The sequence below is a fragment of the Brachyhypopomus gauderio genome, chromosome 5, assembly GCF_052324685.1.
Source record: "Brachyhypopomus gauderio isolate BG-103 chromosome 5, BGAUD_0.2, whole genome shotgun sequence".
Classification (NCBI taxonomy): domain Eukaryota; kingdom Metazoa; phylum Chordata; class Actinopteri; order Gymnotiformes; family Hypopomidae; genus Brachyhypopomus; species Brachyhypopomus gauderio.
In genome coordinates, this window is record NC_135215.1 from 16,565,103 (window position 1) to 16,589,726 (window position 24,624).

The 24,624-nt window shown below is 47.0% G+C and overlaps 1 protein-coding gene across 1 annotated transcript in view; it reads left to right on the forward strand.

Annotated features, from left to right (window-relative positions):
* khdrbs3 (KH domain containing, RNA binding, signal transduction associated 3) overlaps positions 1–24,624 on the forward strand; it is a 125,584-nt gene that overhangs the window by 85,116 nt on the left and 15,844 nt on the right. Inside the window, exons 5-7 of the mRNA XM_077006072.1 lie at positions 3,669–3,802; positions 5,205–5,391; positions 15,786–15,868. Of these exons, the coding sequence (XP_076862187.1) occupies positions 3,669–3,802; positions 5,205–5,391; positions 15,786–15,868 (404 nt within the window). The remainder of the gene's footprint in view (positions 1–3,668; positions 3,803–5,204; positions 5,392–15,785; positions 15,869–24,624) is intronic.

The window sequence follows — 24,624 nt, forward strand, 5'->3', positions numbered from 1 at the left end:
ACAGAGGTACTGGATGAAGGGCACAGAGATACTGGATGAAGTGCACAGAGGTACTGGATGAAGGGCACAGGGATACTGGATGAAGGGCACAGAGGCACTGGATGAAGGAAACAGATACTGGATGAAGGGCACAGAGGTACTGGATGAAGGGCACAGAGATACTGGATGAAGTGCACAGAGATACTGAATGAAGGGTACAGAGGTACTGGATGAAGGGCACAGAGATACTGGATGAAGTGCACAGAGATACTGAATGAAGGGTACAGGTACTGGATGAAGGGCACAGAGATACTGGATGAAGGAAACATATATACTGGATGAAGGGCACAGAGGTACTGGATGAAGGGTACAGAGATACTGGATGAAGAGCACAGAAGTACTGGATGAAGGGCACAGAGGTACTGGATGAAGGGCAAAGAGATACTGGATGAAGTACACAGAGATACTGAATGAAGGGCACAGAGGTACTGGATGAAGGGCACAGAGGTACTGAATGAAGGATACAGAGGTACTGGATGAAGTGCACAGAGATACTGAATGAAGGGTACAGGTACTGGGTGAAGGGCACAGAGATACTGGATGAAGGAAACATATATACTGGATGAAGGGCACAGAGGTACTGGATGAAGGAGACAGAGATACTGGATGAAGAAAACAGAGATACTGGATGAAGGTCACAGAGGTACTGGATGAAGGAAACAGAGATACTGGATGAAGGAAACAGAGATACTGGATGAAGTGCACAGGTCCTGGATGAAGGGCACAGAGATACTGGATGAAGGGCACAGAGATACTGGATGAAGGGCACAGAGGCACTGGATGAAGGAAACAGATACTGGATGAAGGGCACAGAGGTACTGGATGAAGGGCACAGAGATACTGGATGAAGTGCACAGAGATACTGAATGAAGGGTACAGAGGTACTGGATGAAGGGCACAGAGATACTGGATGAAGTGCACAGAGGTACTGGATTAAGGGCACAGGTACTGGATGAAGGAAACAGAGGTACTGGATGAAGGGCACAGAGATACTTGATGAAGTGCACAGAGGTACTGGATGAAGGGCACAGAGATACTGGATGAAGGGCACAGAGGCACTGGATGAAGGAAACAGATACTGGATGAAGGGCACAGAGGTACTGGATGAAGGGCACAGAGATACTGGATGAAGTGCACAGAGATACTGAATGAAGGGTACAGAGGTACTGGATGAAGGGCACAGAGATACTTTCTTTCTTTCTTTCTTTCTTTATTTATACAGGAAAATTTTAAGCAACATAAGAATATGCCACACAAACTGGCCTGACTCAGTTAAAAACTGGTTTACAGCAGGTTCCTGTTCTGCAGCACAAAAAGAAATACAATACAGGATATACAAAACATTTAAACATACAATTAAGACAAAGTAAAGTAGAATAAGAGGGGGGCATGTCTACCTTTCAAACTTAGTCAGTGATTACAATTAAAGCTGTCCATAAGATGTTGTTTATATGCTTGTTTAAAACGTACACTAGATGTGCACATTCTAATATGATAGGGTATCTCGTTCCAGACTTTGGTGTACATATGAAGGAAAGACCTATAGCCATAGTTGTTTTTATAAGCTGGGACTGGAATAAGAATATTTGAGACAGATCTTGTAATGTATCCTTGCCTCTGATTAAACCTTGGAAGAAGATCAACTAATGATGAGTGAACGTTGCTGTGTTGTAACTGAAAATAAAATCTCATAGCTAGAGTATTTACATAATTATGAAAAGTCAATGCATTTGAATGTTCAAGAGCAGCACAATGATGAGTCCATAAGGGCCTCATCATTGGCCTTCATACTGGATGAAGTGCACAGAGATACTGAATGAAGGGTACAGGTACTGGATGAAGGGCACAGAGATACTGGATGAAGGAAACATATATACTGGATGAAGGGCACAGAGGTACTGGATGAAGGGTACAGAGATACTGGATGAAGAGCACAGAGGTACTGGGTGAAGGGCACAGAGATACTGGATGAAGGGCACAGAGGTACTGGGTGAAGGGCACAGAGATACTGGATGAAGAACACAAAGATACTGGATGAAGTGCACAGAGGTACTGGATGAAGGAAACATATATACTGGATGAAGGGCACAGAGGTACTGGATGAAGGGCACAGAGATACTGGATGAAGGGCACAGAGGTACTGGATGAAGGGCACAGAGGTACTGGATGAAGGGCACAGAGGTACTGGATGAAGGGCACAGAGATACTGGATGAAGGGCACAGAGGTACTGGATGAAGGGCACAGAGGTACTGGATGAAGGGCAAAGAGATACTGGATGAAGTACACAGAGATACTGAATGAAGGGCACAGAGGTACTGGATGAAGGGCACAGAGGTACTGAATGAAGGATACAGAGGTACTGGATGAAGTGCACAGAGATACTGAATGAAGGGTACAGGTACTGGGTGAAGGGCACAGAGATACTGGATGAAGGAAACATATATACTGGATGAAGGGCACAGAGGTACTGGATGAAGGAAACATATATACTGGATGAAGGGCACAGAGGTACTGGATGAAGGGCACAGAGCTACTGGATGAAGGGCACAGAGATACTGGATGAAGGGCACAGAGATACTGGATGAAGGGCACAGAGGTACTGGATGAAGGGCACAGAGGTACTGGATGAAGGGCACAGAGATACTGGATGAAGGGCACAGAGATACTGGATGAAGGGCACAGAGGTACTGGATGAAGGGCACAGAGGTACTGGATGAAGGGCACAGAGGTACTGGATGACGGACACAGAGGTACTGGATGAAGGACACAGAGGTACTGGATGAAGGGCACAGAGATACTGGATGAAGGGCACAGAGATACTGGATGAAGGGCACAGAGATACTGGATGACGGACACAGAGGTACTGGATGAAGGACACAGAGGTACTGGATGAAGGACACAGAGGTACTGGATGAAGGGCACAGAGGTACTGGATGAAGGGTACAGGTACTGGATGAAGGACACAGAGGTACTGCGAGTATCACTTAAAATACACACTCAGGAATTTTGGAGCACGCCAGTCCAAGCCCCTAACTGCACTAGGTTGACTCTGCTGGGTTGAAGGCCATACTTTGGTTCAGTGTGTTTTTGCTTTTCAGTTAGATCTTTATTTATATTATTATTTTGTTTTGCTGTATGTGGCTGTGATGTGAAGATGTAAGAGTGTGTTCTTCAGAGAGGAAGGGGATTCTACCACTGATAAAGAGAAAAAAGAGAGAAAGAGAAATAGAGAGAAACAAACAGTGAGATATGGGGAGAGAGAGAGAGAGACGGAGAGAGAGAGATGAGGGAGAGAGGCAGAGAGATAATACACAGAGATGAGAGGGCTGGATAACCACTGGGAGTGAGAACTGATTTGCTTTCTACTGTTTACTATTAATGAAATGACTCCATTGCTCTTGGGGTCCTCTCATCAGTGGATTGTTATAAATTGTGCCTCTAATTCTATTTAACAACCATGTGTGTGAGTATGTATGTGTGTAGTGTACAGATATAAATACAAAATTCAGTGATTTTTATCAAAGTACTTATTTCCACTGTAAATAGAAAATTGTGTGTGTGTGTGTGTGTGTGTGTGTGTGTGTGTGTGTGTGTGTGTGTGTGTGTGTGTGTGTGTGTGTGTGTGTAGGATTATAATGATGAGATCAGACAAGCACAACTGCAGGAACTGACGTTTCTGAACGGTGGATCAGAGGATGCCAAGGTGCCTGCAGTGAGAGGAAAACCCAGCAGTAGATCCAGAGGAACACCTGGCTCACACAGGTACAGGACGTGTGTGTGTGTGTGTGTGTGTGTGTGTGTGCTCCTTCTCTCCTGGTCTATGTGCAGTCAGCAGAATTTAACACCCATTTCTCTTTTTAGAAATGTATTCCTCTCTACTCTCTAATAATGGGATTTCACTATTTATGACATTTTATGTAGATATTTTCCTAGGCGACCAAAAATGCCATCAGTTGAACATTGGCAGGGTAGATCTGAATATTGTTGGTATTTGTTTTTTTGTAAGTAAACAGCAGATCACAGATGTGCAGATAAGGAGAGAACTGGTGGTACTGCGTAACGATTCTAATTGGATCCGTTTGAAACGGGATGTGTAATTAGCATGCACCATGTCTAATTTTAGAGAGTGGTAAGGACTTCTTATGGGAGGGTGGCAACCCTCTGAATATATTTGCACAAACAATTCCAGGAGCTTGTTTGTTGGTATCCACGTGAGCGTGGTGAAACCGCAGGCCGGGCGGTGCAGAGCACCCGGATCGATACAGCGCGGCGGGCGGACGAAGGGGCCTCACACCGGCGGCCACCGTGTTTGGGGCTTTGGTCAGTCGGATGCCAGAAACCCGACCTGCTGATTGGATTGATTCATAATAGAGATTGTGTCTCAACTAATCGCCTAAACACAGCCCTTGAAATGGAGATAGATCTGCCTTCCCACACTTATCGCTTATTTAATAACCAGTCGATACAGCAGGGTGACTGGCACGTGCAAGCAGCTGGAGCATGCTGGGTAGCACACCTCGACTGGAGGATGCTGGGTAATGCCCTCCAGTTGGAGGATGCTGGGTAATGCCCCCAGGATGGAGGATGCTGGGTAATGCCCCTGGATGGAGGATGATGGGTAATGCCCCTGGATGGAGGATGATGGGTAATGCCCCCTGGATGGAGGATGATGGGTAAAGCCCCTGGATGGAAGATGATGGGTAATGCCCCTGGATGGAGGATGATGGGTAATGCCCCTGGATGGAGGATGATGGGTAATGCCCCTGGATGGAGGATGATGGGTAATGCCCCTGGATGGAGGATGATGGGTAATGCCCCTGGATGGAGGATGATGGGTAACACCCCTAGGCTGACTTTAGCCTGTGATGAGAGTCAGACATGCCATCCACTCATCACCCAGTGAGCAAAAGGTTATGGAATGGAATTACACAAAATGGAGCTCATGGGAAGCAAACCGAAGCTCGTGGTCATGCAAACGTAACAGGAATATGTTTTACTAAGAATATTACACAGTAGTAACAGTTCAGTTATACTATTATTACAGTATAATATACTTAGTAAAAAGCAGGAACTGTTTTTATCTGCTACCTCTGTATACAAAGATAATCCGTTTCAAGTATAATTTTCCCCTGAGTCATGTCGGCCATGTTTGCTGTGTTGGCAGGAGCAGAGGGGGTGTTCCTCCTCCCCAGGCTGCAGTTCCTCGAGGGGTGGCGCCCAGAGGAGCCCCACCCAGCCGGGTTCCCGCCAGCAGAGGAAGGGGCGTTCCTGCACAGAGAGGGCGTGGAGCTCCTCCCCCAGTGGGGTACAGACCGCCTCCTCCAGTAGTGCAGGACTCGTACGGAGAATACGTAAGTAGCTACACCTTGTAGACATACCTCAACTTTACCAGTGACTCCCAGTCTCTCCCTTCTAATTACCTGGTGTAGCAGGGCAAACACAAGAACACACAGGTCTGGGAGAGGAACGCTAGGGTCTGCTGCACTGACGTTTAGCAGATGATCCAGCAAATCTTCAGCGTTAAGGGCTTCAGCACCAAACCTCAGCCGCTACTGCTGGGCCAGCTGATTAGGGACTTCACAGGTCCTGTAATTACCTGGTGCAGGTGTGATGAATTAGAGCTTTAGTGGAGCCACAATTACATACAGCGTTCAGAAGATGTTGTCCACAGCAGTGCTCAGAAGATGTGGTCCACAGCAGTGTTCAGAAGGTGTGGGCCACAGCAGCATTCAGAAAATGTGGTCCACAGCACTTACACACATGCTTTTCTGTGTCCATGGAGGTTAAGGATACTACTAAACTATTGCGAATGTTATTTGTATGCTATGTGCATGTACAAACAAACACACAAACACACACACACACATATATATACAGACGAATATTTTGCTACTTTCAGCCGTACACACTGAAGTCCTATACATGTGTATATATTTATACGCTGGGACATGTGACTCTGGAGGCATGTCTCCCTATCTCTTGAGGGACGGTGGGCGGGGCCTAAGCCGTGCTCTCAGGTAGGTTATGATGTGGGGCAACGCTCACACTCTCAGGCAGGAGGCAGCAGATCCTGGTTTGCCTTCGTTGGTGAGCATCTGCGTTTGAAATGTGCCAAAAGGAGTAGAGGGGACCAGCAACGGTGATGGGTGTGAACAAGGCAAGTTGTACAGCAGCGTTCTGGACCCGTTGGTTCCGTTTGGGTCTGTTGCTGTAGGTCGAGTGTTTGTGACTGTTACTTGTTTCTGTGTAGAAGGTTGTGGTGTGGCGTACATGTCCGTTTCAACGTTCTGGTGGTGTGGTGTAAGGTTATGATTCACTGTTCTGGCAATGCGGTGTATTCTGGTGGTGCGGTGTAAATGTCTGATTCAGCATTCTGGCAGTGTTGTGTAAATGTCTGATTCAGCATTCTGGCGGTGCGGTGTAAATGTTTAATTCAGCATTCTGGCGGTGCAGTGTAAATGTCTGATTCAGCATTCTGGCGGTGCAGTGTAAATGTCTGATTCAGCATTCTGGCGGTGCGGTGTAAATGTCTGATTAAGCATTCTGGCGGTGCGGTGTAAATGTCTGATTAAGCATTCTGGTCGTGCGGTGTAAATGTCTGATTGAGCATTCTGGTGGTGCAGTGTAAATGTCTGATTCAGCATTCTGGCGGTGCAGTATATATGTCTGATTCAGCATTCTGGCGGTGCCGTGTAAATGTCTGATTAAGGATTCTGGCAGTGCAGTGTAAATGTCTGATTCAGCATTCTGGCGGTGCGGTGTAAATGTCTGATTAAGCATTCTGGCGGTGCGGTGTAAATGTCTGATTAAGCATTCTGGTGGTGCAGTGTAAATGTCTGATTCAGTATTCTGGCGGTGCGGTGTAAATGTCTGAGCATTGTGGTTGTGCGGTGTAAATGTCTGATTCAGCATTCTGGCAGTGCAGTATATATGTCTGATTCAGCATTCTGGCGGTGCCGTGAAAGGTTCGTCATGGTGTTCCTGCCCTCTGTTGCCTCCTGAGTAGATTTCACCCACATTATTTCTCTCTTTTGGGCTTGAGGAAGGTGTCCCCTGGGTCCTGGATTCCCCTGGGTCCTGCATCAGGCACACCTCCCATGGGCACTATCTACTGGGTTGGCAGCTCCAGCAGGGGTGGTTGGCATGGCGCCTGGCCATGACCGTAGCTAACCGCCTCTGACAGGTTTATTCCAGAGCGCCGCCGACATGTGAACCCAGGAAGGTCACGACACATGGCGCTGTCTACAACTGCTAGCTGGGATCATGACTGCTTTAAACATACACACGCGCACACACACACACACACACACACACACACACAAACCTGAAACACACACAGTCTCACACTCAAAAACATCTGCTCGGTGATTAATGCAGAGACATCAGTGCAAACCAGCATTTGGCTGAGTGCCTCTACAGACCCCCATCCAGCCAACACACCCGAGAAGCTTTGTTTATTTACCCACGACTTGTGTGTGATTCTCCTTAGCAGACGGGTGGGAGAGGGAACCAGGGGGCTGGTATCGGGGCTCTTCTCCCGCTCGTGTACACAGATCGAATCACCGTCTGCTCGTTTGTCAGTTCGTCTGCACGGCCTTCGTTCCTGAGAGGAGATTTCTTTCATTTCAGATCGTTGATGAGCTTGGAGGGGGGGGGGGGGGGGGGGGGGGGGGTGGGTCAGATCACTCAGGACGAATCAGGAATCTTAGGATGGCGTGATTTAGAATGGGTCGAGTCAGAACTTGGCTGATCCAGAATCACTGGCTCATAGCAACCTCCCACTTGCCTCTCCAGAAGACCACAAACGTCTCTTATGTGATTTATTTTGAGATATTTCATCAGCAGTCCTCCTCCCAGAGCCCTCTCCTCATCCACGCCCTACTCAACGTTTTATTCCCCATCTATAGTGTCTTTTTGCCCTGAGCCCAAGGAATGATTTCAAGCTCCGGGCGGCAGAGTCCCGTGAATCCTGAACCTCCTCTTCCCGCTGTTTTCATCAGGACGTCCTCCTCTGCTAGAAAGGCCTCGGCAGTCGCAGGAGCAATAACTCCTCAGCACGGCTCCGCCCGTGAGCGTACCCCCCTCTCCCCCACCTCCTTCCCACTCCTGTCTCACCCTGTGGGCGCCCCCCCCCCCCCCCCCCCCCCCCCCCCCCACCGCCCCGGGTTCCATTACACACTCATTAAAGCGCTGAGGACCGGAGCTACAAGGGCCTCTCTAATCTCTTATCCATTACATTACAGCAAGCCAGCAGGGCCAGAGTAAATTCCCCAGGATGTGATTACAGGGCGGAGGTGATACCGTCCCCCACCCCGCCCTCCCCTTTCCTGCCAGGCGTTAGGGGTGAGTGGGGGCTGCTTGGGTCTCATGAAGAGGAGTTTTATTGAGGTCTCCACAGGAAGCTAGCCGGTTACCTGAGAGGCTGTGTTTCTGAGAGCAGGGGTAGAATCGTCCGCCAGTTCACTTGGCCACCTACCCCCTTCGCGACTTCTCTATCCAGTGAGCGGAGATGCCTGTCACTGTGCTGTATGGTAAAGGTGTGTGTGTGGTTCTACAGGGCTGTATGGTAAAGGTGTGTGTGTGTGTGGTCCGGCAGGGCTGCATGGTAAAGGTATGTGTGTGTGTGTGTGTGTGTGTGTGTGTGTGTGTGTGTGTGTGTGTGGTCCTGTGGTCCTGTAGGGCTGCATGGTAAAGGTGTGTGTGTATGTGTGTGGTCCTGCAAGGTTGCATGGTAAAGGTGTGTGTGTGTGTGGTTCTACAGGGCTGTATGGTAAAGGTGTGTGTGTGTGTGTGTGTGGTTCTACAGGGCTTCATGGTAAAGGTGTGTGTCTGTGTGTGGTCCTGTAGGGCTGCATGGTAAGGTGTGTGTGTGTGTGTACAGTCCTAAAGGGTTGCATGGTAAAGGTGTGTGTGTGTGTGGTTCTACAGGGCTGTATGGTAAAGGTGTGTGTGTGTGTGGTTCTACAGGGCTGCATGGTAAAGGTGTGTGTGTGTGTGTGTGGTTCTACAGGGCTTCATGGTAAAGGTGTGTGTCTGTGTGTGGTCCTGTAGGGCTGCATGGTAAGGTGTGTGTGTGTGTGTACAGTCCTAAAGGGTTGCATGGTAAAGGTGTGTGTGTGTGTGTGTGTGTGTGTGTGTGTGTGTGTGTGTGTGTGTGTGTGTGTGTGTGTGTGTGTGTGTGTGTGTGTGTGTGTGTGTGTGTTTATGTGTGTGTGTGTGGTTCTACAGGGCTGCATGGTAAAGGTGTGTGTGTGTGTGTGTGGTTCTACAGGGCTGTATGGTAAAGGTGTGTGTGTGTGTGTGTGGTTCTACAGGGCTGTATGGTAAAGGTGTGTGTGTGTGTGTGTGGTTCTACAGGGCTGTATGGTAAAGGTGTGTGTGTGTGTGGTCCTGCAGGGTTGCATGGTAAAGGTGTGTGTGTGTGTGTGTGTGTTCCTGTAGGGCTGCATGGTAAAGGTGTGTGTGTGTGTGTGTTCCTGTAGGGCTGCATGGTAAAGGTGTGTGTGTGTGTGTGTGGTTCTACAGGGCTGTATGGTAAAGGTGTGTGTGTGTGTGGTCCTACAGGGTTGCATGGTAACGGTGTGTGTGTGTGTGTGTGTGTGTGTGTGTGTGTGTGTGTGTGTGTGTGTGTGTGTGTGTGTGTGTGTGTGTGTGTGGTTCTACAGGGCTGTATGGTAAAGGTGTGTATGTGTGTGGTTCTACAGGGCTGTATGGTAAAGGTGTGTGTGTGTGTGGTCCTACAGGGTTGCATGGTAAAGGTGTGTGTGTGTGTGTGTGTGTGTGTGTGTGTGTGTGTGTGTGTGTGTGTGTGTGTGTGTGTGTGTGTGTGTGTGTGTGTGTGTGTGGTTCTACAGGGCTGTATGGTAAAGGTGTGTGTGTGTGTGGTTCTACAGGGCTGTATGGTAAAGGTGTGTGTGTGTGTGGTTCTACAGGGCTGTATGGTAAAGGTGTGTGTGTGTGTGGTTCTACAGGGCTGTATGGTAAAGGAGCTCGTCCCCCTCTCACTCAGCCCAGTGTCACACGTGTGAGGACTGGGAGATCCTACAGTTGGCGGGACTATAGTGTCTTCTGATCACGGCTGCCTCGGCATTGGGTGTTTCACCAAGACGGGCGTGGCCTAACCCAGCCAGGACTGCATGCTAACTGTAAGAGCAGGTGGAGTTTCGGCTCAGTTCTCTGTGGCGTAGTGACAATGACTCCCACCCTGATTAAAGGAGGACGATCAGACAGGTGGTGTGAGCACGTGTCCCTCACGTTGCTCCAGGCTGGTGGCCCCAGGCCACCAGAGCATTACTTTGTGTCTGGAAAAGTTGCTAAATTGTATCTCTCCAAGAGGAAGTACGTTATTATTTGTCTTCTGCTGAGGTCTTTGGCTTCATTTTACAGACAACAGGCCATAAAAATGCCAGTGTGTAATGAACCAGCCTTCAGCAGGTCCTCTACCACAGCACCTTTGCACCGTTTCCTCAGGGGTAACGTTATCTGCCCCGGGCCGCACACTGTGGCATCCACCCCAGCAATAGTCAGGCCCATTTATGACTACAAGATTAACTGCTGTTTAACACAGACTCTTTTTATGAATATTTTCATTATTATCAAATTCTGTTTGCCGGTCGCTGTTTGTGATGTTTTACGTTTTATATTACTGAGAAATTAATTGCCCCTCAGGGACAAAAAGAAGTGGATCAGCACCACTCAGTTCAATACTGCCACTATTGGGTAATAATAGTAATAACAACAATATTAACGGCATTGACCAATTGATCCAAGAGACATAAAGCAGGCGTCAGAGCCTGGTGTTGTGTTGGTACATCATGACTGGGGGTTGTGGAAGTCACAGCACACGAAGAGACCTTTTAATGCCAAGCTTGTTCAGACTGGTGATATGTGATACATCTACTTACTGTCTTACAAAACACAAAGGGACAAAGTGTGTGTGTGTGTGTGTGTGTGTGTGTGTGTGTGTGTGTGTGTGTGTGTGTGTGTGTGTGTGTGTGTGTGTGTGTGTGTGTGTGTGTGTGCGTGCGTGTGTGCGTGCGTGTGTGTGTGTGTCTGTGTGTGTAATGTGCAGACAGGTCTGTGTTGCGGCCTCTGAGGGCACCTCTTATCTTTTAACAACATGGCTCGTAGACACACACTCTCACACATACAAATGAAACATTCACTTAGGGATCCATCCGTAACCACAGCTCTCTCTCTCTGCTCTCCTTCTCCTCCTCCACTCCCCTCTCTTTATCTCTGTCTCCCTCTCTTTTTTTCCCTCTCTCCCTCTCTCTCTCTTTATCTCTGTCTCCCTCTCTTTATTCCTGTCTCCCTCTCTTTATCCCTGTCTCCCTCTCTTTATTTCTCTCTCCCTCTCTTTATCCCTGTCTCTCTCTCTTTATTCCTCTCTCCCTCTAGTTATCCTTGTCTCCCTCTCTTTATTCCTGTCTCCCTCTTTTCAATCTCTCAGTCCATCTTCCTCTCTCTCCATCTCTCTCCCCTCTCTCTTTCTCTTTCTATGTCTCTCTCTCCCTTTTCTCTTTTCTCTAGTTAAATGAGCTCCTCTACACCATCACACTGCTGCTGTAAACCTCACTCTGTGCCACAGATGCTTAGAGAGAGATCAAAGACTCTCCACTCAGTGACAATATTCAAGTCATTATTATTGAACTATTAGACTTCATGATCTCTCATATGAGCCTGCTAAATTCATTCAAATGCACATCCCCCACAAAATCCACATAACAAACATGGTGAAGCATTACAGTAGCCTACATGAAGGAAATTATTTTCATTTCTTATCCTAAAAAACTACTGTGTAAGAGGAAACAATCCCAGAACGTCAACCTTGCTAACAGGCAAAGGAAGCTTATAGGAGCTGCTTCAGTGTGTTGTGTAGAGTGATCAGTTGTGGCTCAGGTCTGTCTAGGAGGTGCCATATGTGATGATGTCTCTCCTCAGTGAATATCTAGTGGCTTGGTTTTTTATATTTAAACATTCAGGCACTTGAATGTTTGAATGACATTCATGTAATTGTCCACACTAGCGGTATGAATGGTAAACTCTCATTTGGCTGGTAAGTTCTCTCTCATCACCGACAAACAGGGACAGTCTCGCTTGGCTATTTATAGCCTGAGGTGTTTCTACTGTAAGTCTTCACCAGAGGCACCCAGCTGTAGTCTGCCCATGTGAATACATCACGAGAGAAAAGCTCTCTGTTGCGGCAGGAGGGAAACGTGTGCACTAGCTCGGCTGTGAACTCCCACTTCCCGAGCTAGGAAAGCCAGAATGTTTGGAGAGACCAGGAGGTTTGGAAGAGGATGGAGGAGGTGTGCTCAAAGGGACAAAACTTGATGTGTATTGTTCTATAGTGCAGGATTGGCATGGATGCAGTTACAGCATGAACAGCAGCGACACAGGGACACAGGCATACAGGGACACAGGCATACAGGGACACAGGCATGCAGGAACACAGGGACACAGGCATGCAGGAACACAGGCATACAGGGACACAGGCTTGCAGGATCACAGGGACACAGGCATACAGGGACACAGGCATGCAGGAACACAGGGGCACATGAATACAGGGACACAGGCATACAGGGACACAGGCATGCAGGAACACAGGGACACAGGCATGAAGGAACACAGGGACACAAGAACACAGGGACACAGGCATGCAGGAACACAGGGACACAGGAACACAGGGAAACAGGCATGAAGGAACACAGGGACACAAGAACACAGGGAAACAGGCATGCAGGAACACAGGGACACAAGAACACAGGCATGCAGGGACACAGGAATGCAGGAACACAGGGACACAGGCAGGCAAGGACACAGGCATGCAGGAACACGGACACAGGGACACAGGAATGCAGGGACACAGGCATGCAGGGACACAGGCATGCAAGGACACAGGAACACAGGGATACAGGCATGCAGGAACACAGGAATGCAGCATCACAGGGACACAGGAATACAGAGACACAGAGACAGAGGCAGGAATGCAGGGACACCGGGATGGCAGGGACACCGGGATGGCAGGGACACCGGGATGGCAGGGACACCGGGATGGCAGGGACGATGTGGGCAATGCCATTTTCATCAGTTTGGTGTCACCATTCCACGACACGTAGGAGTGTAGCTGCGTTTGCGGAGGGGCTGTGCTCTCTCTAGCAGTGCTGCACCAAAAGGGTGTGATTAAAATAATAATACATTCAAAGAGCAGGCGGGGAGTGGCAGTGTGTTGATGCCTCATTCCACTGGCGGCTCCCATCTGAACGCACTTCTGCTGTGTTTTGTAAAGTTCTTGCCAAATCTCCACCCCCCAGCACAAGAAAGCCAAAACAAACAGAGCGATGGTTTTATTATGGAGCATATGGCAGCGTGTCCGTAGTAATTATCTTGCTCCCCTCTGCCGGCTTTCTGCCTCTGCTGTGCACCACTCTCTCAAGGCCTGGTTAGCCAAGCTCTCCATCTGTGTTTACCAACCCCCTCTCGGTTTCACCATTTAGCCCTATGGTGTAACTCTGCCTTCTCATGGTGTAACCTAACACCAGTGTTAGTCTGCATTTTCATGGTGTAACCTAACACCAATGTTAGTCTGCCTTCTTATGGTGTATCCTAACACCAATATTAGTCTGCCTTCTTATGGTGTATCCTAACACCAATATTAGTCTGCCTTCTTATGGTGTATCCTAACACCTATATTAGTCTGCCTTCTTATGGTGTAACCTAACACCAGTGCTACTCTACCTTCTCATGGCGCATTTGAATGACTACAAGCCCAAATCTGGGTTGGTTAAACCAGAAAGCACTGAACACCCAACATCCCTCCCACCATCCACCATATCAAAGCCCACTCTTGATATCTTGAAGGTGCACAAGAAGGAGATGATGGCAAAGAAGAAGACAATGGTGATAGTGTTGATGAAGGTGATGACACAATGTATGTTTGGAAGATGTCATATGGCAGAAATAAAACTCTTAATCAGACATTAATGTAATGGGTAATTCGGCTCAGATGTCTGAGGTGGGGTTGTGTTCTTTTCTTTGTTTGTCTCTTTGTCTCATTCTTTTATTGCTAAATTTATGAGTATTTCACGCATGCGAATTGGAGCAGATGGGTTTAGAGTGAGAGAGAAAGAGGGAGGAGAGATGGATAGAAGAGATGAGTGGAGGAGAGAGAGTAACAGAAAGGGAGGAGAGAGGAGTGGAGGAGAGAGAACAGGAATAAGGAAGGAGCGTGGAGGAGAGAGAACAGGAATGAGGAAGGAGCATAGAGGAGAGCGAAGAGGAGAAAGGGATGAGGGAGTGGAAGAGAGAGAAAGAGAATGAGAGAACCAGGGAGGAGAGGGTAGCTGAGAAACAGAACAACAGAAAAAGTAAATGAGAGAGTGGAGGAGACAGAGAGCATGAGAGAGATGGGGAGAGAACAAGAGAATGAAAGAGAGAGAGGGAAGGGTGGAGGAGAGGGAAATTGAGGGAGGAGAGAGATTGGAGGTGAGAAGAATGAGAGAGAGACAGGGAGGAGAGGGAGGAGAGGAGGAGAGGGGTGAAGCAGTTGTGAGAGGTTGGAGTGTTTTGTGGAACATAAGGCTCATTTATCCTCCATTAGCCCGGGAGCAGCGCGGCTTTGATGTTTGACTCGGCTTTACGAGATCGGTGCAGACGAGGGTGCCACTCGAGTGACGTCTGCTCCTGTGTTGTGCTTTTGTCTTGCCTGTGCAGTGCTGTCTGATCCAGAGCTGCTGCATTGCATACCCAATTCGTTCTGCTGACAAATCGAAGCCACAAAGTTGGATTTAATGATGTTTAATTTCATGAGCCTTTTGTGAGCTGACATGTATGACGTCTATGACGCATAAATCCAGAACGTGAAACGGGTCCTTAATCATGTCAGCTGCAGTTTTTAAACAAACATATATTGACGATATAGGCGGGGCACACCGCAGTGGTCCCAGGCTGCCTGGGGCTGTGTCTGTTAGCACTAGAGCGGCTCAGACAGCCGGAGAGAAGAGCTTCAGCTACACCTCTAGGTGGCGCCACCTCCATCAGCCACTGCCATGTAAAAGCCTCTTTAAACAGAGACCTCTGCTGCATTGTTACCTTTTTAACTCCATTTGCACCTCGCTTTCTTCTGACCTTAGACATGAGCTGCCATAACATTTGGCCAGATGTGAGTTGTGGAGTGTTGACCCTGTGAGACTGCCCTCTGCAGGTGGGGGGGTGGTGGCGCAGTCGCCCCTCTCTCCTGACCCCGCTCTGCTCTGCTATCCATGCGTTGCTGCTGTTTTGCCCCACAAATTGAGTATTAATATGTGATAGGGTTCAGTGGAAGAGATTAACCTCCTTACTGAGAGTGCTTGAGTGCTTTGGGACTCTCAGTGTGTGTGTGTGTGTGTGTGTGTGTGTGCCTGTGTGTGTGTGTGTGCGTGTGCGTGTGTGTGTGCCTCTGTGTGTGTGTGGTAAAAGTGTGTTTTGAATGCATTGTTATTGCAGATCCTTTGACCCCACTTTACAGAGCTCCGTTTGAACTAAATGCTCCGCTCTCTGCCGAGTCGTCTCCAGGATGCGTACACACATGACCTTTGCAGGTGTCAAATTACACATAATATGAAAAGGGCCGTTTGCTGTGTTTTGTTCCTGTTAATCTACGCCGCACGCTGCCTGGTCGAGGACACGTGGCTGTGCTGGTGTAGTCGTGGTGATACCGACTGCTCAGTGCGATGTTCATGGTCTCTGTTCTGTGTGTGTGTAGGATTACGATGATGGATACGGGACGGCCTATGATGACCAGGGCTACGACTCGTATGACAACAACTACAGTAACCAAGGGCAGAAGTAAGAGAATGAGAGAATGAGAGAATGAAGTGTGTGTGTGTGTGTGTGTGTGTGTGTGTGGTGTGGAATACCAATAAAGCCAATAAAGTGTTTTGTTCACCTAAGAACAGAATTCAGCTGGCATTGAGCTGTACTCTGGTATTTGGTTTAGAACTGAACAAGAGGAGACTTGAGTTTAATGTAGATTTGAGTTATTGTGCAAACACACACACACACACACACACACACACACACACAGTATCAAGTGAATCTGAAACTATGTGAATCTGGCTCTGCCCATGAGTGGATGAGCTGTGAGTGGATTTTAATCTCTGACGTCCAAACTCACCTCCTAAGGACTGTGGTATTATAGTGCTATTATAAAGGATGTTTTATAACATCTGCTCACATGGCAAAACCAACATGGGTTAAAGGAAATGCTGGGTGGCTGGCTGGCTGGCTGACTGGATGGATGGATGGATGGATGGATGGATGGATGGATAACTAGCAAATGATCAACTGACCTAATGGAATAGGTAAATGAATGATGTAAAAGCATTGATGCCTGTAGAGTTGTAGTTTCCAAGGCAACAAATAATGGGCATCCGAAAAGCAGTGAAAAGTAAAATTGATATTCATGTATTCAGTGCGATAATAAAAACACACATATCCAAGGGCACCAGTGCTGGAGAAGTACTTACAAATCACAGGTCTCAGGTGGGCATCTATTCAGCTAAACTGAACCTCTGTTTAAGGAAAATGAAAATCTCTGAAGGTGAGACTTCAGCGTGCAGGCTGAGGTGCCCCGGTGGCCAGACCTGGAAGTACGGCGTGTGAGCAGCTCCACCAGGGCTCAGAACGTCTCACTGAGACGCAGTGATGTCAGTAACGAGTTACTTACAGGCATGAAAATCTGTCACCTTTCGGCGAAATTCGCCGTTTTGAAGTTGAAAAGGGTGATCTACGTGAATCGTGTAGATCCGATGAGTTTTTTGTTTGGGGGGGGTCGGGAGATTATATTTTAATTATCATATTGACTTAATTAGCAAACAGAGCACTTCCGAAATTGGCTATTTCAATGACAGTGGCCAGCAGTTTCCGCCCAGAACCTTCATAGAGGCCAAATAGCGTTTCAATCTTACCAACGTTCTTCATTCATGTTATTCATTTACTGCTAAGCGGGACGAGAAGCAGGACCTAGTGCTACACCGCGGACAAGTCAGAAGAGCGTACATTTACCACTACACGATTCACGTAGGTCACCCTTTTCAACTTCAAAACGGCGAATTTCGCCGAAAGGTGACAGATTTTCATGCCTGATAAATACTGCAAAATTAGAGAAACCTAAATCATGGATTTCAGTACAATTATTTAAGTTTAAATTATTTAATATCTGATAAACTCAGCCTGGGTCAGTGTCTGATCAACAACTGTTGTAAACGTCCGTTGTACTGCCAAGTTAGAATATAACCAGATACTGCAGAAAGAGAGGATTTATTTCTGACATCATCACAATAGAGATTTCTATTTTAAGGCTTTCACACCGAGTCTGGTTTTAACATATGAAAAATAGGCACGTTAGAATTTGAAAATGAACGCATGTCAATTAATGGCGTCTTTCACATCCAGTGAAAGCAAGGACTATAAAAAGCTAGTGTTACGTCCAGCCCCTCCCTCGTCCCTGGTCCCGCCTAGCTTCCCGCTCCGATTCGTTCCTCCCCCTGTCTGTCACGCCCTCGTCGTTTGTCACACACACCTGAGTCTCATTTCACCGTCTTGTTTCCATTGTATAAAACCCCCCTAGTGTTTTTGTTCCGTGTCGGTCATTGTTTGTTCTGTTTCCCTTTCGCCTTGCCCCGTGCTCTCCTTTTCCCTCTTGCTGTATGATTCTGGTTTGTAGGTAGAGTTGCCCTGTGTTCTTTGAGTGTGTTGCTGTCCGGTCCAGGTTAGTCTTCGGCTCGTGTTCTACGTCTGTCTTGTTCTCTAAAGTTCATTTTGTTCTCATCTGCTTTTACTCTCCGTTCTTCCCCTCCCCACGTGTTTAGTAGTGTGTGTCTAGATCGCTGTCTCTCTGTTTAGATTTCTTATAGTAGCGTTTGTGTTTAGTTCGCTGTATCTCTGTTTAGATTGTGGTTCACGCCTGTGCTGTTAGTGTCACTGTTGGTTTTCCTGTGTTTTGTATTCTTTGGTTGGTTGATGTTTCGTTGCTTGTGTATGTAAGTGCTTCATTGACCCTCTTAATTATTGCTGGTAGTGTATACCCCCTGTCATTGTTTGTGTCCTCCTTCCATTGTTCTGCTTCTGTTTGGTTTTGGTTGCGTATCTTTTATTAAATATTGAAAAAACCCGCTATTGCGTCACCCCTTCCCTGTTAAAACGTTACAGCTAGGTTTATTCTTTTCACTAGTGACCGTAGCGCGCGACTCCGCACAGTTCTTTTGTATTACGTTAACAAATAGGAGCCTCTTGTAATTCCAGGACGAAACATGAGAGAACGTGAAGACGTTAAGATTGGGCGTTTTGAAAATAAACAACCATTAAATAATGTGATGAAAAAGCGAATTATTTCGAGTATATGTATAAATATGTAACTTTATTAAGTTTAAGGTGCTGGGAAATATTGAAACGGACCTTGAAAATGACTACAAGTGCTTTAATTCCACCTTGTAAAGGTGTATGAACCCTGCAAATATGACTTTGTTCATTGCGCTGAGGCGCGCGCAGTTACAAAATTCGAGAGGTGCACGACCTCGCTAATCGACAGCGCGTGAGACCCTCGCGCACGGGCGGAGCCACCGCGAATACGTCATTTTCGCCGCTGACATTAGTTTAGCTTTTTTTTTGTTAATTTTTTTTAAGTCTGATACACTTTCTGCTATTCTCACCGCTGTGCTGAGTAGCTGAACCGGAGCGGAGTTGCGCATGCGCGGGTCAGTTTCTCCGCTGGCTTGCTTTTTACCGGTAATAAGCAAACGCACACGGTATGATAACAGCATTTTAATACCGTGAAACCGGTTACCGCTGCAACCCTATTTGTGTGTGTGTGTGTGTGTGTGTGTGTGTGTGTGTTTATGCATGCTTGTGTAGGTGTGTGAGTACATAGATGTGTTTTTGTGTGTTTGTGTGTTTATGCATGTGTGCATGTAGGTGTGTTAGTATATGTGTTTGTGTGTGTGTGTGGTTGTGTTTATGTATTTGTGTGTATAGGTACATATGTGTTTGTGTGTGTGTTTGTATGTGTGTGGATGTATGTTATTATGCATGTGTGTGTAGGTGTGTTATGTGTGTTTGTGTGCACATTTGTTCATGTTTGTGTGTGTCTGTAGGTGCAATTATGTGCAGGTGTGTGTGTGTGTGTGTGTGTGTGTGTATGTGTTTGTGTTTGGATGTGCCTGCGCGTGCGTGCATGTGTACCTGTAGGGACAGAGACTGTGTGTGTGTGTGTGTGTGTGTGTGTGTGTGTGTGTGTAACACCCGTGGGGACAGAGACTGTGTTTGTGAGATGGTGCTGAGGTTTCTGTGCAAAAGAACCTGCTTCAGTATTACACATCTAGGGGGATTGAACTCAAACTCAAGCCATAATAGACCTTGTGGATGTAAGAAGGTATTAGGTTGGGTAAATCAGACTTGTGCTGGCTTCTTGTATGTAAAATGCGTAAGTCCTTTGGGCCCGAGATCAGACCTAGCTTGTGTTTGTAAGATGGTGTTCAGAATTTGACACAAAGCCGATTCTGGTTGTCTGAGCTTCTCAAGCTGCTGATCATAGAAGAAGCTTTGTGAATAATCACGGAGTCTCTGGAAAACAGGGTGAGTGTGAGTGGCTATTCTGGGAGAGCATCAGTGAGAAAGAGAGGATGGGAAGGAGAAAAGAGGATAGTGAGAGGAGACACAGGGAGATTGAGAGAGGTTTCCTAATCTGTTGGACGGCAGCAGTAGTCTGATGGGTTAGAGTGCTCGTCTGTCCGCTGAGCAGTTTCTGCCTTTGTTCCTGTTTATTTATTTGTATAAGTGTTTATTTCCTGTTTTGTTTGTTTGATTGCTTGTTTGGTAAGTGTGTTATTTTATCCCTGCTGTTCAGTTATTTCTCACTCTGTTTCTTCAGTTTAGCTGAGTTATTGCAATGTGAGCAGGTGTGATGGCTGTCTGTGTAGGGTGTGAGCAGGAGTGATTATCTGTGTAGGGTGTGAGCAGGAGTGATTATCTGTGTAGGGTGTGAGCAGGAGTGATTATCTGTGTAGGGTGTGAGCAGGAGTGATTATCTGTCTGTGTAGGGTGTGAGCAGGAGTGATTATCTGTGTAGGGTGTGAGCAGGAGTCAATATGTAGGCATTATTGTCTGCAGAGGTGTCAATTCCAAGTTCAGAAAGTAGTCCTCACCAGGATTTTGCTCAAGCTTGCTAGATTTTCTAATTAGTGCAATCCAGGTAAAATTAGTGGAATCAACACAGTCCAGGAAGCCTGAGCAAAATCCTGGTGAGGACTTTTACTTTCTGAACCTGGAATTGACACCTCTGATTGTCTGTACTGGATATATCTGTAGGTGTGAGAGAAATGACTATGTAGATGTTGGGCATGTGTTGGGGGATCCACCGGTGGGTCCACACTCTCATTTAGGACTCAAGCTACAGCATTCTGTACAAGTTGGAGTTTCTTTATGGACTGTTTAGAGCATCCAATTAGAAGACCATTACAGTGGTCCAATCTTGATGAGACAAAAGCATGGACCAGTTTCTCTGCATCAGCTAAGGAAAGTAAATGTCTCAGCTTGGTGATATTACATAAATGGAAAAAGGAAACCTTAGTGACATTGCATATACAGTATGTGTGTCAAATGAAAGATCTGAATCAATAGTGACACCTAAGCTTTAAGCGGTAGATTTAGATGTTACTAAAAAGCCATCTAGGGTAAGAGGAATATCAGACCAATTGCTTCTTGCAGCTTTTGGTCCAAGAAGCAACACCTCAGTCTTATCAGAATTTATAAGAAGAAAATGAGACACTATCCAGTATTAATCTACACTTTTCACATACAAAATGACCACTACTGATGAAAGAAGGGTAACTATTCATGCCACACTCAGCACAAGCAACATGTGACTCAGACATGATGAAATACTTAGCTTCAGTTAAGTTGTACATAAGTTGTTTTTGAAGGAGGAAAATGTCTTCCAATGGCTTGTGGAGGTTGATGGTATTTGAGTTTATAGATATATCCAGTAAGCATGTGTAGATATAGATATTTTTAAGATTTTCAAAATGAATAAGTAACTCGTTTAGCAGTATGGAAACAGTGGCTTTCGCATAAAAAATTGTTCGGAAACAGGAAGCACAGTAGTTTGTTGAGTATGCCATAAGTTGATAACTAAATAATGTTAAAATTCAGGGGCCTATCACACTGGCCTGAAGATCTGCAGTGAGGATGGCAGACTGCAGTCTTTAGCTTCCCCTGCTAGGAGGATGTGTCCATTTCCTATGACCCAGTTCCAGTCCAGTTGTTTGGACACAATGAGCAGTCAAATTAATGATCCCATTAGCGAAACAATGGGACCTGTTGTGTGGACATAACGTGCCTCAGTAGCCGTGGTGAGCAGTAAGGGGTGGGGCCAGACAGCGAGTGATTGTAGGATCGTCCATAGCAGAAACGCTTAGCAGAGCTGGGAGAGTGGAGGATGGACAGACGGACAGATAGACGGATGGACAGACAGACAGACAGAAAAGAGAGATTGCAGATAGGGGTGACAGGTGTAAAAAAATAAAAAGAAGTGTTGTCCTGGGGGATATTGAGGCTGGATTCACTCACACACACACACACACACACACACTCACTTAGCTGTTAGTGTCGTGATTTCTCTCTCCTTCTCCGTCTCTCTCTCACAGTTACATCGTTACAGTGACTGCACTTCTTTAGCCAGGGGATAACAGGAGGGCAATTTGCCAGCTGTGTGTGTGTGTGTGTGTGTGTGTGTGTGGGTGTGGGTGTGTGTGTGTCTGCATGTGAGTTTGCATGTCTGTATGTGTTTGTGTATATTTGCATGCATGAGTGCGTGCGTGCGTGTGTGTGTGTGCGCGTGTGTGTGTGTAAAAGAGAGATACTTATTTCATCTAACTGGACTTTTGAGGAAGTCTGTGCTTTTAGGTCTGTTGTGTGTTTTAGTTCTAGCTCTGCCTGAAATAATACTGCAGCGACATACTAAGTTTGTGCAGTTTGTACTCTCCATGTTTTAGGAGGTGATAGGTGGTGATAGGTGGTGATAGGTGGTGATAGGTGGTGATAGGTGGTGATAGGTGGTGATGGGTGGTGATGGGTGGTGATGGGTGGTGATGGGTGGTGATGGGTGGTGATGGGTGGTGATGGGTGGTGATGGGTGGTGATAGGTGGTGATGGGGGGTGATAGGTGGTGATGGGGGGTGATGGGGGGTGATGGGGGGTGATGGGGGGTGAGGTGATGTGAGGTGATTGCAGGTAATAGCAGGTGACAGGTAATGCTAGGAGGTGATAGGTGATTATCGGTGGTAATATGTGATTATTGGTGTTGACAGGTGGTGATTTGATGCCATATCATTGGTCAGTGTGGGTCCAATGAATGGCTTCAATGACCAATCGTCGCTCTATCCCAGCGCAGTGTGTTCCACACCATTAGTTCAGTTCGGTGCTAGTCAGCTGTTTTAGCTGATTGTGCATGTTGAATCAGCATTGGTGGACAATCACAAGGCAGTTTTCTGATTGTCTTTTCTGTCGCGTGGTTTGAACTACTGAGGCGTTGTGCTAGACCAGGAGTGTCAATCGCGTGTCGTGCATCGTATAGTTTACACAGGTAAATGAGGAGCGATTCACACCTCACGACCAACTCCCGATCAGAAATCGCAGCGTCGCAAGAATATCAAACATGTTTGAAATTCAAATCGCTCCTCGTGAGATCGCATGAGAGCGTCGGGTCGTATAGTGTGAGTATATGAATCGTGAGCAGTGAACATTGAAACCCTGCGATTTAGTCGTACAGTTTGAGCTGGAGCTGAGTACACGATTTAAAACATCGTACAGTGTACGCCCAGCTTTAGGGACAGGTCCCATTCTCAGCGTTTTGAAAGAGGTCAGACATGTCAAAGTAGGAGATACGTGTGTGTTCCTGTGTGTGGGCATGCATGCGTGTGTGGGTGTGGGTGTGCGTGCGTGCGTGTGTGTGTGTGTGTGTTCCTGTGTATGGGCATGCATGCGTTTGTGTGTGTGTGTGTGTGTGTGTGTGTGTGTACGTGCATGCGTGCATGTGTCTGAAGCCTGAATGAATGGCTCTGTCTCTTTGTGAAACTCTTCCTGGTGTGTGAATGTGTAACGCAGGTTGACTGGACCTGCCACACTTTCTCCTTTCATGCTATAGAGCACTATTAGCCCTTAAAGTGTTCAGCATTCAGGTTTTCAAAAGGATGAACACACAGGCTGTGTGCTCTCCTATGTGCTGCTTCTGACCTGGAGTCTGCTGGATGTGCTAGCTGTTCATTGTCTTCCTGTCTGAGTAACCACCGGGGACTGACCTCAGGTCAGCCTTTCCCATGAACATCCAAGCCCAGACATCCAGACACACAACACTGCCTTCAGAACAGCAGTGGCAACCCACAGAGTCCAGGCATAATGGGAAATGCTGTGTAGCGGTCTATAAACTGGCTTTGTTTTTGTCGACATCCTGAAGGAAATGTCTCTTTTCCATCACTTGACCCTAGTGAGCAAACGGGACGAAGGGTTTTGGTCCTGTGAGTTTGGCTTTTCTCCTCCTCGGACTGATTCATTTTCCTCTAAAACTCCCAGTCTTTGTTCCCCACTATCTTTAAACACGAGATAAGAATCAGTCCATTCTGCAAGCACACGATAGGAAGCTGGTCCAGGTGTCTGGAGCCGGATGACCGCAGACACTGCTGTCTCTGTCAAAGCCTCTTTGGTGAATCCCTGTTGTTCTTATACCGCCGCCCACTTTCCCAGTGTCCCTGTCTGGATTGGGCCGTGGGCGCAGTGCTTTTAACCTGCTCCAGCTAGCCCCGCCCACTCCACCGTGCCGACAGCGACAGCATCGTGCTGGGTCTGTCCAGACATTCTGGCCGAATGCAGCAGGGGAGAATGTGACACCTCCCTAAATCAGACCCAATCTCCCCTTCTGTCTCCCTATCTCTCTCTTTCTGTCTCCCTCTCTCCTCTCCTCTCTCCTCTCCTCTCTCTCTCTCTTCTCTTTCTTTGTGTTTTCTCCGTTGATCATTCTCCCTCCATTCCTCCCCCTCCCCCGCTGCCTCTTCGTCCTTCCCATCCGTCCAATTACAGCACCGAAGCTTCAACGTGTGTTCAGGTCGCCTGCCAGTGTCGGTCCGGTCCGGTCCGGTCGGTCATTCTAATGCACCAGAGAACCCTCAGGCTCTGAGTAACTACCACTTCCTAAGCACTGGTATTTAATTGACCAGGTAACGGTGCTGACTGGTCTCTTTGTCATCATCTATGAACTCCTAGTAAATGGCAGGTCATCAGTCATAATATCTGGACCTCCCAGATTGATTTTAATTAAATATATATATATATATATATATTTGTGTGATATAAATTAATTATCTGGCAGTCTGTAGATGAAACTCTGTCTGTCCTGTTTTATACATTCATACATTATAGGACTGACACGACTGACACGATCATGCACACACACACACACACACACATAAAAAGAACACAAAATGGAACCTGCATGGTAAATATAAAGGAATAAAAAACTTCAATTTGACAACAAAAAGGAAATAAGTGAGAAA